The sequence below is a fragment of the Geotrypetes seraphini genome, chromosome 11 (assembly GCF_902459505.1).
Source record: "Geotrypetes seraphini chromosome 11, aGeoSer1.1, whole genome shotgun sequence".
NCBI classification, from domain to species: Eukaryota; Metazoa; Chordata; class Amphibia; order Gymnophiona; family Dermophiidae; genus Geotrypetes; species Geotrypetes seraphini.
The window spans coordinates 28,381,803-28,401,764 of NC_047094.1; the positions used below are offsets into that span (position 1 = coordinate 28,381,803).

A 19,962-nucleotide genomic window follows, 5' to 3' on the forward strand; every position below is an offset into this window, starting at 1 on the left:
CCAAACTTGTCCAGGGTCCGCCCCTCCCTGCCTGGTGGAACCGCCGCCGAAACCCGTGAGGGCTGTGATTTTTTAAGAGCGGACTCCACCAGAAGAGACTGGTGTGAGAGCTGCGCCTTATCGAACCCTTTAGGGGGAATCGTCCTATACTTCGATTCCATTTTTGAAGGCACGGACGTGACTGTAAGAGGGTTTGACAAGTTCTTCAGCCAGGTTTGCAGAAGGACACTGTTGAGAGGGAGTCTAGGCACCTCCCTAGGAAGAATGGGGAGGTCCTGTTCCTCCAAAAATTCTTTGGAATACCGAGAGCCTACCATCAGGTCAATCCCCAGGGCTTGGGCCATGTCCTGAACGAAGGATGAAAATGAGGACGGCCTAGCCTGGGGAGAGGGGGTTCTCGACCGCCCCACCGAGGAGAGGGGGGAGGCCTCGTGGGAGTAATGAGGATCCCTAACCGATCCCGAATCCCAGGATCCCCTCTTGAGGGCCCTCGAGGGGGAAGGGGAAGTTGTCCTCCTCGCAGAACCCTTGGGTGAGGACCCCGGGGTTCGTGGGACACTCTCCCGTTTCCTCGGCGAGGCAGCCCGGGAAGACTTCCCATGGGGTGAGCGGAGGAGCCTCGGGTTGTTGAGGCGCAACTCCGACACCTGCAACGCCTCGCCCCCGAAGGACAAGGAACGGTCGCGCCGAGGCGAGCCTCGGGGCCGCTTAGACTTCCTCGATCGACGCCCCGTCCGAGGTCGCGTCGAGGGCGAGGCGTGTCTGGAAGACCCGGAGGAAGAGGAGGAAAGACGGCGCACTCTGCGCAACTTTTCTTTGGGCCTTACACTCCGCTCAGGGGGTTCCCCCGAGGTCGAGGTCCGGGGCGGGGCCGAGACCGAGGTGAACGGGGTCCCAGTACCCGGGACCGAGGTCGCCGAGGCCGGGGCTCCCGAGGGAGCCGAGGCCGGGGCCTCCGAGACCGAAGGCGTCCAGGCCGAGGTCGAGGCCGCCGGAACCGCAGCACGCTGCAACACTTCCAGGGCTCCCGACAGCTCCGATGAGATCAGAGCTCGGAGGAGATCCTGGAAGGCCGGAATCCCCACGAAGGTGGGGAGTTCCGAGTCCGGGGCACACTCCCTGGAGGGCGACCTCGGTCTCGAGTATTCCCTCGGGGTGTGCGGAGTCGAGGTCCGATGCGGGGCCGGGGTCGACCCACCCGCCTTGGCCTGACTCGAGGATGGCTTCTTTGCTGAAGGGGATGGAACAGAGGACTTACCCGAAGCTTGCTTCACTGACGACGACTTCGAGGAGGAGGGCCGAGGCGAGGCCGAGGCCCCCGAGGACGCCGAGGCCGAGGTCAAGGCCGGGGCCGAAGCCGAGGCCGACGTCGAGGCCTTAGGCGGCGCGTCGACGGCGAACAATTCGGCCATTCTTGCCTTACGGCGACGGAGGGCCCTGTTTTGGAAGGTAGCACAGCGATCACACGAGTCTGTCGGATGTTCGGGCCCAAGGCAGACGATGCACCACCGGTGAGGGTCAGTGATGGAAAGCAACCTCTCGCACCGGTTGCACTTTTTGAATCCCGTAACAGGACGGGACATCCACGAAGAAAAGGGAGAAGGCCGGGAACGTACCGACGTCCCGCGGCCACGGATTCCGGGAGCCCCCGGAGTCCGATGAAAACGAAAGACTTTTTTTTTTTTTTTTTTTTTTTTATGAGAAACGAAAAGAAAGAAACAGCACCGCGAACTAATTCGAAGGAAAACAAACTAAACGCGGCAGCTAGAAGGCAAAAACACTGGAGCTCAGATCCACAGGGCTTTCTTGCTCCGCGGAAAAATTTGAACTGAGGACCACGAGGTGGGATGCGCCCTCTAGTGGGCGAGAAGGCACGCACATGCGTGGTGCAGTGTGCAAACTTGAAACTTTAATCAAGTTTGCTTGAAAAGCTGTCCGCGCCGGGGCTCCGTAGATGACGTCACCCACATGTGAGAATATCATGCCTGCTTGTCCTGGGATAAGACACTTATCTCATCTGGAAGGTTCCGACGTGAAACTGTCACGTTTTGTCCCTGCGTCAGGGAACCTTATCGTTGAACGAATGAAAAACGCTCAAATCAGTAATCGGACTCATTGCCGAACTTTCGGAGCGCAATAATCTTAATTGTTGATACCCAGACATCAAACTCTTAAAGAATTCAGGGATCGTGCCATATAAAAATTGGTTAGAGTCAAAAGCACCACTTACATATACTTTCTTAGAAAAAAAGGCAATAATGAATTGTAACCCCAATACAGTGGTGCCTCGCATAACGGACGCCTCGCACAGCGAACGCTGCGCACAACGAACTTCTTGTCTTGATTCGTACAACGGACTTCGTTTCACACAACGAAGTCGCCCGAGCTGCATCGTTCAGTGGCGCTACATATTTTAAACCTCCCCCCGCCGCCACCGCATATTTTTAAACCTCCCCCCCCCCCGCCGCCTGGGGACAGGACAGGACATTCCCCTCCCTCCCACCCTTTACACGCACATGGCGCGGGATTAAGCCGAAACTGTGCGCTCCTGGAAGCCTTTTCCCAGGCGAACAGACAAGCCGGAAAAAAGTCTTGTCTTCAGTTCCCTCCTTCCACCCAACTCGCCCTCAGTCCTTCCCCCTCCCCAACCTGAAGAGCACAAAGGTGCATTTACCCGCCTGAGAAAGAGAGCACAAAACAAGCCCCCCCCCCCCCCCGCCCAAGTCTCGAGGCCCACTCCGCAAACCCTCTCCCCCAGAGGTGGCCCGCGAGGACTTGCGCCCGGTTCTGCGCTTACCTATCCGCTGCCAGGCCTGGAAGAGTCCGCACAGCAGCAGCAGTAGCCGCCCCGCACCTCCAGCTCCGCACATCTCTCCCGTCCCCGGCCGCCTTCACCAAACAGAAAACTTTTGGGCCTCCGGTGGGAACTGGCGTCCCAGGCCACGGTAAATGCGTCTTGATGCTGGTCTCTCTCTCTCTACCTGGGCGGCCCCACCTCTCCCCCGTCCCTCCCCGCTCGATAAAGTAAAACCCTCTGTACCGTCTCTGCAGGGAACAGCCGATGTTAGTCAGGCTCAAGAGCTAAAATGAGAATTGTTTAACCCTTCCGCCTCCGGTTTAACCTTTGGTAGCAGGTTCGGGGCTCTTTAACAAGGATCGCTTCTCCTAGAGCAAAGGTTCTCAACCCGACGTAAGAGCCAGACAGGTTTGGAAGCGTGCGGCTGGGTGAGGGAGAGGGCTGGCAGACTCTGCATATAAGGTGAGGTGGAGGGAGGGAAATGTAGGGCTGCAGAACGAATTATTTTCTTTTAAATGTATTCTTATGGGAAAACGCGTTTCACACAACGAACGTTTCACATAACAAACTTGCTCCTGGAACGGATTAAGTTCGTTGTGTGAGGCACCACTGTATATAAGGAATATAAACCTTATATATACACCAATTTCATTCAGAAATTTCACAACTCATATGATCCAGAAGTCCCCTTCTAGAGAGGAAATTGGTCTGTTCGGAATGGAGTGATAGTTATGGGGAGTGATAGCCTTGAAAAAAAACGTTGTAGAACACATGGGTGAAACATGTCGGTTATCCTCCATTCTGTGAAATGAGACCAGAAATTGAGCTGATTTAAATCTAAGTAAACCTTTTTAGTTAGTATCTAATATAATAAAACGGTAAGCCGCGCATACGCACTTCCTATGCGTGCGTCCGTTTTCCGTGAGCTGTAGCACACATAGGAAGTGCGCATACGCGGCTTACGGTTCTTTCAAAGACGCAGCAATGGCTACTCTCACGATCCCCCCCTGCGTCGGACTTCCGACGCAGGTGGGGATCATGAGAGGAGCCACCGCCGCGTCTTTCAACTAAAAAAAAAAAATACTCGCTTTTAAAATCTTCAGGCGCGAGCGGCGGCTTGTCGCACACGCCCTGACCTCCAAACCCCCTGCAGGCAGCGCACGAGAATGAAAAACAGACACACAGAAAGACAGCAGGCAGGAAGAGAAACAGACAGAAAGAAAGACAGACAGTGGGAGGGAGAGAGACAAAGAAAGGAAGAAAGAGACAGGGGCAGGGAGAGACAGAAAGAAAGACAGATAGACATATTCTAGCACCCGTTAATGTAACGGGCTTAATGACTAGTTTATAAAATATTTAAAAAGTCTATTTAAAAAACCTATTTAAAAAGTATAAAACTGTAAAAGTATAAAAAGCATGAAAATATGAAAACAGCAGAAAATATAAGGATGACGAGAGGAGGTGTAAAGCCACCTACTATGAAGATATATTGAGTGGGGAGGTGGCCTCGCTGAGGAACATATGAGTTGTGAAATTTCGATATAAAAATTGGTGACATAACATAATTGCTTTGTATTGAATTCTAAATACAATTGGCAGCCAATGCCAGTTGTTCGGAGATATGGAATAATATCAATCTAGCCACGGCATTCTGAACCACTTCCTGGTCTTAGTTCTTCCCAGGTACAGGACACTGCAGCAGGAAGCTCTTTCATCCTTCAGCTTTAACACAGAAAATGGACTGCTCCAAGACTGACCTGAATAACTATTTTCAGCGCTTTCACTTTTTGGTCCGAGGCCCAAGCATCCTTTAGCGACTGGTTCAGCTCTTCAATCCGGTTTATGTAATCTTGCTGGGTCAAATTCAAGAGCTCTTTCTGGGATCCCTGACAAGGAAACAGAGTTAATCAGCTTTGGCTGCTCAGAAAGTAGGGATTGGTCACTTCTCGACCTTTTGTTGTGCTTTCTTCCAAACCTTAAAAGGGGGCGGACAGAGAGCAAAAGACAACAAACTCCGCCTTTGCTTTCCATCCTCCATTTACTAAGAGTTAAATTAAATGTAGACCAGCATTTTAAGGGCCTACATTTAAGGCATATGTCTGGTTCATAGACAACGGCGCGAAAGACAAAGGTGCGCACCGACAACTGAGTGCAAGACGGAGGCGTGCGCCGAAGAAAATTACAGTTTTTAGGGGCTCCGACGGGGGGGGTTTTGTTGGGGATCCCCCCACTTTACTTAATAGACATCGCGCCGGCGTTATGGGGGGTTGTAACCCTCCACATTTTACTGTAAACTTAACTTTTTCCCTAAAAACAGGAAAAAAGTGAAGTTTTCATTAAAATGTGGGAGGTTACAACCCCCCAAACCCCCCACAATGCCCCCACACCACGGCGCAATGTCTATTAAGTAAAGTGGGGGGGTTCCCCACCACGCCCCCCCCATTGGAGCCCTAAAAACAGTAATTTTGAGCGGCGCGTGCCTCCGCGCTGCGCTCAATTGTCTGGGCGTGCCTTTGTCCCGGCGCACTTTTGACCTGACACCCATCTGTCTTGAGCCTCCAGAAACACATAGGGACGCTTACGGACACCTAAGGCCACTTCTGGTGGAGACCACACCCAGCATTGTTGACCAACATCTATATTTATTTTACTTATTATAAAATTTCTATTCTGCTTAAAACCTAAGCAGATTACATTAAAAGCACATACATAAGCTCTTACATATAACATTGAAAGCAACATGTCATACTTCACATCTATCTTTTACAATCAGAATATCTATTTCGATAGGGCAGGTGCTCAAAGAGTTGGGGGTTCATGACCGCATTTATGCGAATATACACTTTTTCTTCCCAATAAGTAAGGAGCTTGATTAGGTTAGACAATGTGTATGGAAAAGATACAAAACTGGAGGAGGGATAAACAGTTAAATTTGAATTTGCAAAATATTGAAGTGGTGTTTTTAGGGAATGATGATGTACTCCTGAATGTAAAGAAAGTACAAGTAAGTGTTGTGAAATTTCCAATTTTGCCACATATGAGAATCTTGAGGGTACTGTTGGATGCAAGACTTATTATGCAGGTCCATATGTTGCAGGTGATTAAGGGAGCTCTTTTTCAGCATTCAGTTTCTGGTCTCCTTATCTCAAGAAAGATATAGTGGTGCTAGAAAAGATTCAAAGAAGAGCAACCAAGATGATAAATGAGATGGAACTCTCTCGTATGAGGAAAGACTAAAACGGTTAGGGCTCTTCAGCTTGGAAAAGAGACGGCTGAGGGGAGATATGATTGAAGTCTACAAAATCCTGAGTGGAGTAGAATGGGTACAAGTGGGTTGATTTTTCCCTCCGTCAAAATTAAAGACTAGGGGACAATCAATGAAGTTACAAGGAAATACTTTTAAAACCAATAGGAGGACATTTTTTTTCACTCAGAGAATAGTTATGCTCTGAAACGCATTGCCAGAAGATGTGGTAAGAGCAGATAGCACAGCTGGTTTTAAGAAAGGTTTGGACAAGTTCCTGGAGGAAAAATCCAGTCTGTTATTGAGAAAGACAAGGGGGAAGCCACTGCTTGCCCTGGATCAGTAGCATGGAATACTGCTACTCCTTGGGTTTTGGCCAGGTACTAGTGACCTGGATTGGCCACCATGAGAACAGGCTACTGGGCTTGATGGACCATTGGTCTGACCCAGTATAGCTGTTCTTATGCACTTATGTGTGCCAAGTATAGGGCAATCAAGCCATTGTAACATCACTGATGAGGCTAGCTCTGAGGCACTCTGGAATGAGGCATTATGACAACACAATCTCAGCTCTGGAATGTTGCTCTCATTGGGGTTCTGGAATCTTGCTATTCTTTGAGATGCTGGAATGTTGCTACTCCTTGGGTTTTGGTCAGGTACTAGGGACCTGGATTGGCCATCGTGAGAATGGGCTACTGGGCTTGATGGACCATTGGTCTGACCCAGTAAGGCTGTTCTTATGCTCTTACGTGAACCAAGTATAGGACAATCAAGCCATTGTGACATCACTGATGAGGTTGGCTCTGAGGCATTATGACATCACAATCTCAGCTCTGGAATGTTGCTCTCATTGGGGTTCTGGAATCTTGCTATTCTTTGAGATGCTGGAATGTTGCTACTCTTTGGGTTTTGGCCAGGTACTAGGGACCTGGATTGGCCACCATGAAAACGGGCTTCTGGGCTTCTTGGTCTGACCCAGCAAGGCTATTCTTATGTTGTTACGAGTACTGTCAAGATTAAAACCTATAATGGCTATATCCGATTTTTGGACATGGTGCAGAGTCTGGCGATTACAGAACTTGATTTCTGTAATGCATTGCTTTTAGGCATCGTAAAATACAGAGTGAAATACTGCAGCACGATTGATTTCTGGGGATCTGGATATAACTACACTGGCTACCAATGGAGTTTAGGATTGAATATAAAGTTTTGGCAATTGTGCATCAAACAATCTATGGCACAGCACCTTGGTATTTAACACATGCACTAAGGAAGTACCTGCCAACACGTTCTTTAAGATCTGAAACAGCGATGTGATTGTTGATTGAGTCAGCTGGGGAGACTCATTATAAAAAGACACAGACAACAGCAATTCCAGTTGCAGGTCCGACTCCAGATCGTCAGTGAGAACATGAAGACTGCCAATCAAGTGGAGCAAGCTTCATCCAAGGCAAGGCAAATCATAGGTTGCCTACGCAGGAGTTTTGTCAGCCGTAAGCCTGAAGTCATTATGCCGTTGTATAGATCCATGGTGAGGCCCCACCTGGAAAACTGTGTGCAATTCTGGAGGCCGCATTACCGTAAGGATGTGCTGAGACTGGAGTCGGTCCAGAGAATGGCCACCCGAATGGTCTCAGGATTCAAGGATCTCCCGTACGAGGAACGGCTGGATAAGTTGCAGTTGTACTCACTCGAGGAACGCAGAGAGAGGGGTGACATGATCGAGACATTCAAGTATCTCACGAGCCGCATCGAGGTGGAAGAAGATATCTTCTTTTTCAAGGGTCCCGCGGCAACAAGGGGGCATCCGTGGAAAATCAGGGGCAGGAAACTGACAGGGACACCAGGAAATTCTTTTTCACTGAAAGGGTGGTTGATCGTTGGAATAGTCTCCCACTTCAGGTCATTGAGGCCAGCAACGTGCCTGATTTTAAGGCCAAATGGGATAGACACATGGGATCTATTCACAGAGAAAGGTAGGGGAGGGTCATTGGGGTGGGCAGACTAGATGGGTCGTGGCCCTTATCTGCCGTCTATTTCTATGTTTCTATGTCCATGATTGTGGAACCAGTTGCCAGGTCATTTGAGATTATGTAGGGAGTTAAAATCTTTTTAAAAAGGAATTAATTGAAAACTTACTTATTTGTACGCGCTTTTTTCTAGAGTAAAATGTTGTGAAATATTCCTTTTTGACTGAAATGTCTTTGCGAGATTTTATATTTGAAATTTTAGAAGAGGGAATGATTTAAAAGGGTTACTTGTTGCAGTTTGTTTTGCTGTGAAGATTATGTGAAATATTCTGCGTTTGTTTTATTGTAATCCGCCTAGGTTGTAGGCGGAAAAGAAATTTTTTTAAAATAAAATAAATAAATTCACAGCAAGGCTATTCCCTATTCCTTTGGAGGGAGCATGGTGAAATCTCTTGGCAAAGAACAGGGAAGAAGTTTTCACTCAGTTCCAGCTTGTTTGGCGGCTCTCTGAAGAAGCCTTTGGCGAAACGCGTTAGAGCCCGCTGGAGTGAGACAGCTTCCTGAAGCACCTATGCAAGTTAAGTTCACATTTGAAAAGCGTTGAAGCTATTATTTTTTCACATGATTGATTTGGGACATTAGTTTAGTTTTTTTTTGCAAAATATTTTTCACCATATTTCTTTCTATCACGGGAGAGGATGCAATGATAGAACACTGAAATGCGTATAGGGGCTTGTCCCCAGTTAGCATTTATTCCACCTTGTTTTTCAAGGTTCTGAGCACATCTCTGGTTAAAAGTTTATATATTGAAGTGAAGTTCACATCACAAGTTCTTCCTTTTCAGTTTTGCTGTATATTCCCTATGGGGCTCATAATCAAAACTTAAACACGTCTAAAAACTTGGCACTTGGACGACCTAAAAGACAGATTGTCCAAGTGCCGATAACCAAACCAACTTTCTGGACGCGCCGTGGGACTTTTTATGCCACTGTGCGCCAGGAGCTGAAAGGGGCATATCTGGAGGAGTGGTTAGGGCAGTATGTGGGCGGGATGGGGGCCAACCTAGACTTAGTCGTTCCCGCGGGATAATCGAATGTTTTACTAGACTTAAACATTGCGAGTAAGACGATGTAAAAACAGGTATAAGTGCCAAAAAGGTTTTCAAAGTGACCAGATAACCACTGCAGAGACAAAGTAAAGACCCCCACACAATCCCCCAGTGTTCACTGACCCCCCCCTCACCCCCCCCAAAGATAAGAATAAAAAAGTACATATCTGTTTCCAGAATATCAGCACCTGGTATAGGAAAGCCTAGTAGAGCTGCACACAGGTGTTTTAAATAGCCTGGGGGGTGGGCTAGTGTACCATAGAGAAGAAGACCTAGGCCCATAAGCCACTCTAACCACTACATTTATGGTGGAACATGTGTACCCACCAAAACCCTATTCTAATGCCATATAGGTGCCACCTGCAGCCATAAGGGTTATCAGGACTGTAGGTGGGTATAGTAGGCTTTGGGGGGAGCTCACCACACAATTGTTTCCCACGTACTCACCTTTATAGGACCCCCAGGGACCCCTGAAGAAGACTTTTTGTCGAAACGCGGACCGTGTTCGGTCCTGTATCCATAGCGGACTAGGTCCTTTAAGGCTCTTTTGTGGATGATTTATTTTTATGTGGATGGAATTATTTTATGTGGATGATTTCAGTGTACCTTTGGATCTTTGACACTTTCAAATAAAGTCCATTTAGGAACATCATCACTCCACAGAGTTTTTTTGGTTTTCTCTGGATTTTCTTCTTTGTGGATATTTTGGGGTCAATTCCTTTTGTTTTTTTGTTTGTGGGGGGCTCACCATAACCTATAAGGAAGTTTTGGTGAGATGTTTATCTGTCCCCCCTTTTTGTAACGTTCACAGCAATGCCTTGTAAGGTGCCCCACTGCTCTGTTGCCATGTCTGGGTGGCCAGTCCATTACAAGATTGGCCCCTCCCATGTCCAAATGGTCTTGTTCTAGGTATTTGGGACTTGGATAAAATTTTGGTTTAAAATGTGGTATAGACGTCCTGGCGGTCTGGACAAACAATAACTTGGACGTTCAGATAGACGATTTTCAGGGAAAAAAAAAAAATTCTAGACATTTTTTTGAAATAGGCATTTTCCCACGCCGTCGTTGGGCATCCAGCGCCATACGCCTAAATTGGATTCAGACATATATTTTGATTGTGCCCCTCTATGGATTGAAGGCTTCAGGGAGTAAGGAACACATGAACAGGTTCCTAGAGATGTTCAAATACTATTAATAAATGATGCTCTACGTTTGTTATCTGAGGCAAGGAAGCATTTTCTTATCTGCTTTTAAGATTATGTTATCACCAGAGCAAGTTTTCATCTATTCTGTAGGCCATACTGAGCAGGCTGGTAGTTTGTATTAGCAATACATATGATTTCCATTACCGTATTTTCACGCATATAACGCGCGCGTTATACACGATTTTTACAAACCGTGCGCATTATACGTGTGAGTGCGTTTTACAACTTTTTTTTTTCAATCTGATCCGGCATCCCCCCTGCGAACCGGCATCCTCCCCCCCGCTCGCATCACCCCCCCTCCCCTGCGATCCTACATCCCCCCCAGCACCGCAAAACATCTCTTGCCTGATTGGGCACCAGCACCGGCACCAGCACCAATGCACAGGATGTGCCAGTGCCAGTGCCCGAAGATCCTCCCTCGTTGGGTTGGGCTGGGCTGGGCGGTGCGAGAGAGATCTCCTTCTTCTTGCGCCGAGCTGGACTAGGCTTTGAGCATTTGCGCATGCTCAAAGCCTTCTGGTCTCGCTCTCTCCGAGATTATCTCGGAGAGAGCGAGACCAGAAGGCTTTGAGCATGCGCAAATGCTCAAAGCCTAGTCCAGCCTGGCGCAGGAAGAAGGAGGATCTCTCTCGCACCACACTGCCCAGCCCAATCCAACGAGAGAGGATCTTCGGGCACTGGCACTGGCACATCCTGTGCATTGGTGCTGGTGCCCAATCGGGTAAGAGATGTTTTGCGGTGCTGGGGGGGGGGAAGGATGCCTGTTCGCAGGGGGAATGCCAGATTCGAATGAAAAAAAAAATGCTCTCTCGGGTAAGCGAGCGGGGGGGAGGTTGCCGGTTCGGAAAAGGCGGGAGGAGGTTTTAGCATGCGCGGTATAAGCGTGTGCGCGCTATATTAAATTTTTTTTACATAAATTTGTGTTCCCCGCGCGCTATATCCGTGTGCGCATTTTACACGGGTGTGCGGTATATGGGTGAAAATATGGTAGATCACATTTCAAATAACTTTGACTGGAACAAATGTCCAGCTTTTCCCATAGACACAAATGATGCAACGGAAGTTTCCAAATCCTGTCCTTACCTCTTCTAAATCATCCAGTTCTTCAAGTCTCGTCCTGACCTTTTCTGAAACAGCGGAACCTGGACTTGTAGTTTTTCCTAGTGGACAAGCATCACTGGATTAAATCTCAAAGCTACTTTTATGTTCCCCTAAGAATGGGTTTAGATGAATCAACAAGTAACAAATTAACTATGACCCCCCCAAGGCTTTGGGACATGGGATGGGGGAGGGGGGACAGAAGACAAAAAGCTCAACTGCATTGTACTAAATTCAATGGGAGATCAGAGATACCTTGAACCCCACAGACACAGCTTTAGCTCTGAAAACAGTACACACTAGATGTAAGAGTTTCAGGGGTATAACCAGATTTTTGCATTTTTAGACTCTTAGCTTCATAAGAACATAAGAATAGCCTTTCTGGATCAAAGCAATGGTTCATCAAGCCCAGTAGCCTGTTCCCACTGTGGCCAATCCAGGTCACTAATACCTGGCTAAAACTCAAGGAGTACACACAACAACCTTCCATTATCTCAAAGTAAGCAAGATTCCGGAACCCCAAATAGTAGCAACATTCCATGCTACCGATCCAGGGCAAGCAGAGGCTTCCCCCATGTCTTTCTCAATAACAGACTATGGACTTTTCCTCCAGGAACTTGTCCAACCATTCTTAAAACCAGCTACGCTTAGCTTACTCGGAGAATAGCTAAGCTCTGGAACGCGTTGCCAGAGGATATGGTAAGAGCGGAAAACGTAGCTGGTTTTAAGAAAGGTTTGGACAAGTTCCTGAAGGAAAAATCCATAGTCTGTTATTGAGAAAGACATGGAGGAAGCCACTGCTTGCCCTGGATTGGTAGCATAAAACGTTTCTACTCCTTGGGTTTAGCCAGGTATTAGTGACCTGGATTGGCCACCGTGAGAACAGGCTACTGGGCTTGATGGACCATTGGTCTGACCCAGTAAGGCTATTCTTATGTTCTTGGTTCTCAGCCCACTGCTCTGACCACTAAGCCAAACTTAATTTTGTGCCTGGTAGTGTGAATAGTCGCCTCTAAATTTTCAGGAGATATTCAATTCCTAGTAACATGCTGGAGACTCCAGTTTAAAGATATTTCTACGGTGCCCCAATCAACTGACCTACCTTTCTATTTTAATAAAGACTGCAGTCATACAACACACACAAAATCAGAACAAGATAGGTTATGCCCAGCCACTCTTGGGTAATTCCATGTCAACTGGTCCAATTTCAAGTTTCAAGTTTATTAGATGACTTGATAAATCGCTTAATCAAATATTCTAAGCGATGTACACTTTAAATTTAACAATTAGTAAATATAAAAAACAAAAACAAACAATACAGTACATACAATTATTAAATAATGGGTAAGAACTCATGATTATTAACATTGATAAACGGGAAAGAAGGGATGAACTACAATTCATAAAGTAAAGAAGAAACATTGATGGGAAACACAAAAGGAAATAATTAACACAGGTTTCATATAGAAAACATAATACTAAAACTAAAATTATAATATAAAAGCATCTTTAAAAAGGAAGGTTTTAAGTTCAGTTTTAAATTTTCCAAGTTCTTTTTCCTCTCGTAAGAAAATAGGAAGAGCGTTCCATGTCTGTGGTGCAGTACAAGAAAAAATAAATTGTCTCCTTGTATTGATAATTTTTAACGAAGGGACAAAGAGGGTCCCCAGTCAACCTCTTCCATGGACACAAAATAGTGGCCCAAATAAAGGGGTCCTTAACTCTGAACCTAGTTGAGATCATGCCCCAAAACTTTGGATATCCCTGAAAAATATTCATCAGTTTTATCAGATGGTTGAGTGGGCAGCTCTGAACCACTTGACATGGAAAGACCCTCGTGGAAACGAAGGGAAAAATTCTCCATTATGAGACAGGCGTGAAAGTCATCTAGAGAAACTGTACAGCGAGGACCTAAAGGTGTTTCCAAACACAGTCTCTATTCAGTTCTGTCCCAAAGCTTACAAAGTCAAAGTAATATACAGTACAGTGGTACCTTGGTTTACGAGCATAATTCGTTCCAGAAGCATGCCCGTAATCCAAAGTACTCATATATCAAAGCACATGTCCCCATAGGCCACAATGTAAACTGAAACAATTCGTTCCACAACCAAGGTTTACTATGGTGGCCCAGGGGTGGGTACCTGCCTGTGGGTGCTGCAGCCCTTGCAGCGTGGTGGTTTCCTTTCCCCGGGGTCCCCGTGCGGCTCTCCTCCCTCTTCGGCCGATGCCTCTGCTGTCCACCAGCGCTTCCTGGCTTCCGATTCAAGCCGGCCGCCATCCTCCAGACGCATGCGCAGGACCTCTGAATTCCCCCCGTCAAGCCGGCGCCGCTCCAACAACACGCGCGCCACGTACAAGCACGCAAGACATCCTGCATGCTTGTACGTGGTGCGCGTGTTGTTGGAGCGGCGCCGGCTTGACGGGGGAGTTCAGAGGTCCTGCGCATGCGTCTGGAGGATGGCCGGCTTGAATCAGAAGCCGGGAGGCGCTGGTAGACGGCAGAGGCATCGGCCGAAGAGGGAGGAGAGCCGCACGGGGACCCCGGGGAAAGGAAACCACCACGCTGCAAGGGCTTCAGCACCCACAGGCAGGTACCCACCCCTGGGCCACCAAAGTGAGAGCTCGTGTAGCGAGTCAACACTCGTTTTGCGAGACGAAAGTTTGCTGAGTGTTTGGCTCGTTTTGCAAAACACTCGCAAACCGAGGTTCCACTGTATATATATAATTTTTTTTTTTTTTTTACAAAAACATCTAGCTCACTCTGAGCCTTAGTTTTAGCTAAGGATTCAGCACCGTGTACAAAGAACTGGTCTTACCTTTTTCTGATCCCATAAACAGATTCTGGAGAAAAACAACAGCATGTTAGAGGAAAGTCAAAGAATTTACCAGAAAAAAAGAAAGAAAAGTAAAACACTATTGCAAATATCAAAATGACAGTACACATAAACACTTTTCAAACTGTCCTCCACTACCATTATATTCTACATGCACTTAGACTATATATGGCAAATGCAGACACACAGTGATGTTGCAATGGAAAAATAACAATTTTAAAGGGAACATCTTGTTTCTGCAATAAAAAGACAAACAACATTAGATGATATGAACTTTGTAAAAGCAGTGTGAAGTCAGCAAGTAAAAGGCACATTTACACTGACTGTTCATAATATTGCCCCACTTACATGGCAATTTATTTGTTCTATGTTTTCATAGACTAATGTTTTATATGCAGGCTATTTTGTTCTAAAAATTGAATGAAAGCAACAGCTTTGAGAACTACAAATGTACCGTATTTTTCACTCTATAAGACGCACCCGACCATAAGACCCCCTCTGGTGGTAGACCGGGACAGGGTCTTATAAAGTGAAAAACCCGTAGGGAGCATGGGCACCCCCCCCCCCCCCCCGTAAGCAGCACAGGCCCTCGGTACCTTTTTTTAAAGTCCGTTGGAGCTTTCCACGTACTTGCCTGTCTCCCTCACTGGACGGCTGTTCTTCTGTTCTGGCAGAATGGCGCAGAAGGCAGGCGCGTGCTGTTTGTGTTCCTGCGAATCATGAGAACTGATGGCAGCCAATCAGGGAGCGGCACCGTACCAGGCAGGAACGCGAACAGCACGCGCCTGCCTTCTGCGCCGCTCTGCCCAAACAGAAGAACAGCCGTCCAGCAAGGGAGACAGGCAAGAGCGTGGAAAGCTCCAATGTACTTTAAAAAAAAGGTACGGGGGGGATGCCTGTGCTCCATAAGACGCACCCTTATTTCCACCCACTTTTTTAGGAGAAAAAAAGTGCGTCTTATGGAGCGAAAAATACGGTAAATCAATGTAACAGCACTGTATTACACGCTAAGCATGCCAGTAACAAACTCCTCAAGGCTGGCTTTACTGGAATATACCGCCAATGTTTTTACTCAGCGGCACAGTAAACTCCGGGCCGCGGCTGAAGGGCACCCAGAAATGCGCGAACGTCAATGATGATGCCACGTGCATGCGTGACATCACTTCGACATCTGAGCGTGCGTGAAGGACCTCCAAACGTGGCCCTGAGCCACCAATGGGGGGGATACTGGACCAGGAGAGGCACAGAGAAGAGGTGGGGCACCAGTGAGAAGAGGCATGGGTGTCGGCTGACTGCCTACAGGACATGCCTCTTGCCCCAAGAGGCACATCCTTCAGGGAGTCAGCCGGCGTTGGCACCTCTCTTATTCGTCGATGTCTCGAGGCACACCCGGAATCTCGTCATGTGTGTAGCTCACAACGGAGGAGAAAGCAGAACCAAGGCCAGGGTATCTTCTCTACAAATACCCCAACCGGCACTTACTATGGAAAGCTTCTCTGTGGTTGTGTATCTGGCCAGGATCGCACCGCGCTTGCTGGGCCATAGCTCAAAGTCACTTCCGACTGCTGAATTTTCTTCTCGCTCCCTTTTTTTCCTGCCATTGTCCTTCCGAAAAAAAATCGAGAGAAACACACTGATATCAGAACTCCAAAAGGTGGTCAGCACCAAAATAAATGAAAGCAGTACAGCAGTAATAGCCAGAGCTAAATTTTCACTTGCTACAAGTCTAGACTGTGTCGTCAGAACAATTATCAAACGAACAATGTTCAGCGTTTTAAAAGTTCTTCCAAGAATGTTTAATGAATGTGCTGCAGTTCGATCCCCGAGATTACCCTCAAAATCACCAGGGAAATGGGCAGAGGTCATATTTGATTTTAAAAAATTGACATTTCACAACCACATAAGTTCTGTAATCAAATCTTGCTTTTTCAAGTTAAGAATGATTCGGTCAATTTCTAATTTCTTAGAACCAAAATCTATTAATATATTGGTTCATTCATTAATCACTGCAAAACTAGATTACTGCAACAGTCTCTTTACAGGAATAACCCAGAAAAAAGTGAGACACCCTCAAATTATTCAAAATGCTGCAATCAAATTAATAACAAAAACTAGGAAATATGACCATGTAACCCCCTTGCTTCGGAATGCCCATTGGCTACCAATCAATTAAAGAATTTCTTACAAAATCTCACTAATAACGTTTAAAACGATTCAGCCCAAATTACTCCAATTTATTGATAAATATCTTATTCCATATGAGCCATCCTGGATCCTTAGATCGTCTGATCGTAAATTGCTTACGGTCCCTTCCCTTCAAATAATAGGAACAAAAAGGCACAACGTTTTCTCAGTTGTTGTCCCACAACTTTGGAATACCCTACCAGCTCCCGTAAGGGAGGAGACCAACCTAGAGCGTTTCAAAGGCCTACTCAAAAGTCATCTATTCAAAGAAGCTTTAATTATTTAATTAAAGATTTAATTATTCTCATTATTATTCAAATTTCTTCAAAGAAACAAGTAGCAATATTCCCTTCATTTTGTTTTCTCCTTTTTTTGGCTCTCTTTCCTATCCAATTTGTATTTCCAACCCATTTTCCTTTTTGTCTCATGTTTGTCTGTCACATTTGTCGCCCATTCAATATGCCATTTATTTGATGTTGTTTTTTAAATTGTATCTCCTCTGTTAATGTCAATAGCGTTGTTTTTATTTGTATCATGTTTTTGTTTTCCCTTTTATATTTTATCTTGTAAATTCGCTTAGAAATTGGATAAGCGACTAAATCAAATTTTAATACAAACTTGAAACTAAACTTGAGGTCTCATTTTTATTAGTTCCATTATACCCTAAAGGCCAAATTCTATAAACAGTGCCTATATCAGTGGTGCCTAGCGAAGCCTAACTGAATTCCGTGTGCAACCTAAATGTTCGTAATTGGCTTGGTCCTTGACCACGCTATTAAAAACCAATTAATTTTTTTTTAAAAAAAAAAGATTACTGTAACTGAAATTGTGCGCAGAATTCAGCGTAGCTAAGTTGAGGCGCCTACCTGAAAAGTGGGCATACTTAGGGGTGAAGAATAGGCTTGGTACGACTTAAGTCGTCATCAGGTAGTAAAGTTAGGCATCTTTTATACCAGTGGTCTCAAACTCAAACCCTTTGCAGGGCCACATTTTGCATTTGTAGGTACTTGAAGGGCCTCAGAAAAAATAGTTAATGTCTTAGTAAAGAAATGACAATTTTGCATGAGGTAAAACTCTTTATAGTTTATAAATTTTTCCTTTTGGCTAAGTCTTAATAATAATATTGTAATTTATAGCTAAAGAGAAATATGATCAAGAACTGTTTTATTTTACTTTTGTGATTATGATAAACACACCGAGGGCCTCAAAATAGTACCTGACGGGCTGCGAGTTTGAGACCACTGCTATAGGCTAAGGCTCTTTACACCTGCATTGTGATGTCATAGAACTTTGTGGTTATAGAAACATAGTAACATGATGGCAGATAAAGGCCAAATGTCTCATCCAGAGCATCCACGATCTCCTCCTCTCCCTATTGGCTAAGGCTCTTAACATTTGCATCTCCTCTTCTTATAGGCTAAGGCTCTTAACACCTGCATTGTGATGTCATAGAACTTTATGATTATAGAAACATAGTAACATGATGGCAGATAAAGGCCAAATGTCTCATCCAGAGCATCCACTATCTCCTCCTCTCCCTATTGGCTAAGGCTCTTAACATTTGCATCTCCTCTTCTTATAGGCCACTGGTCTAACACTCAAAGCCTTTGCAGGGCCACATTTTGCATTTGTAGGTACTTGGAGGGCCTCAGAAAAAATAGTTAATGTCTTAGTAAAGAAATGACAATTTTGCATGAGGTAAAACTCTTTATAGTTTACAAATCTTTCCTTTTGGCTAAGGGCTCCTTTTACTAAGGTGCGCTAGCAGTTTTAGCGCACGCTACAGTGCCGCGCTCGCGCTAACACCTCCATAGAGCTTGCATTAGTATTTTTCATTTAGCGCGTGGTTTGCGCGTGCTAAAAACGCTAGTTCACCTTAGAAAAGGACCCTAAGTCATAATAATACTATTGTCATTTATAGCTAAAGAGACATATGATCAAGAAACTGTTCTATTTTACTTTTGTGATTATGATAAACATAACGAGGGCCTCAAAATAGGACCTGGCGGGCCGCATATGCTTCTTTCTTGTAGATGTGTCTAGTAGTCCTGAATTCTAGAATTATGCATCTGAACCCGTAAGTCTTGCAGAATGCTGTCAATCATCTTTCAACTCTGCCCTTCAGTTTGTACCAATGCAATCAAGCAGCACTGTAATGAAAGACATAACTAGAAGGAGGGAAATGGGGAATACAATCTCCAACATTAAAATTCTGTTCTACTCTGCAACATCAATTAACATTATAACATTCAGGTAACTGATCAAAACAGATAGTGCAACCAGCACTAATATATAGAGCTCACAGCTACTTGTATGTCCTGCTATCAGGCAGAGACTTAGACCAGACTACTTTCTTGAGTGTTTTTTTTTCCTCTTTCAGTTTATCTGAGAGACAGAGAATTCTCCAAATTCAGACTGATCTTAAGGCAGAAGGCAGGTGAAGCCCACTTACAGGGCTGGGCTTCAGGACTATTAGACACATCTTCAGAAGGTGGTGGTGAACGGTACCCCATCCAAAGCATCGGACGTGATCAGTGGAGTTCCGCAGGGCTCGGTCCTGGGCCCGATTCTATTTAACTTATTCATAAGATATATGACGCAAGGACTTAGAGGAAGGGTATCACTGTTCGCCGACGACGCCAAACTTTGCAACATAGTAGGCAAAAGATTATTACCTGATAATATGACACATGACCTACTGTTGCTGGAACAATGGTCAACTACTTGGCAGCTAGGCTTCAATGCTAAAAAATGCAAGATAATGCATCTGGGTAAGAGAAACCCGAGTAGAACTTACGTACTAAATGGTGAGACCTTGGTTAGGACCACGGCGGAACGCGACCTAGGGGTGATCATTAGTGAGGACATGAAGGTTGCCAATCAAGTGGAGAAGGCTTCCTCCAGGGCAAGACAAATGATGGGGTGTATCCGCATAGGTTTCGTCAGCAGGAGACCTGAAGTTATGATGCCGTTGTACAGAGCCATGGTGAGGCCTCACTTGGAGTACTGTGTTCAGTTTTGGAGACCACACTACCGAAAGGACGTGCTGAGGATCGAGTCGGTTCAGCGAACGGCCACCAGGATGGTCTTGGGGCTCAAGGATCTCACGTATGAAGAAAGATTTAAAAAATTGCAGCTGTACTCACTTGAGGAAAGAAGAGAACGGGGAGATATGATTGAAACATATAAGTACATCACGGGACACATCGAGTCAGAAGATGATATCTTCTGGCTCATGGGACCCTCGACCACCAGAGGGCATCCGCTGAAAATCAGGGGAGGGAAGTTTCATGGCGACTCCAGGAAGTACTTCTTCACCGAAAGAGTAGTGGATCATTGGAACAGACTCCCACTCCAGGTGATAAAGGCCAGCAGCGTGACGGATTTTAAGAGAAAATGGGATACTCACGTGGGATCTTTAAGGGAGTAAATTCAGGGGAGGGGATACTTGGAATGGGCAGACTTGGTGGGCTATAGCCCTTTTCTGCTGCTTTTTTCTATGTTTCTATGTTTCTATCTACA

General features: G+C 45.9%; 1 protein-coding gene across 4 annotated transcripts in view; it reads right to left on the reverse strand.

Annotated features, from left to right (window-relative positions):
- VPS35L (VPS35 endosomal protein sorting factor like) overlaps positions 1-19,962 on the reverse strand; it is a 153,196-nt gene that overhangs the window by 119,711 nt on the left and 13,523 nt on the right. For all 4 annotated transcript variants that reach the window (XM_033962939.1, XM_033962941.1, XM_033962940.1 and 1 more), the window contains exons 4-7: positions 15,739-15,861; positions 14,239-14,263; positions 11,408-11,484; positions 4,555-4,683 (exon numbers count right to left, since the gene is read on the reverse strand). In XM_033962939.1, the coding sequence (XP_033818830.1) occupies positions 4,555-4,683; positions 11,408-11,484; positions 14,239-14,263; positions 15,739-15,861 (354 nt within the window). The remainder of the gene's footprint in view (positions 1-4,554; positions 4,684-11,407; positions 11,485-14,238; positions 14,264-15,738; positions 15,862-19,962) is intronic.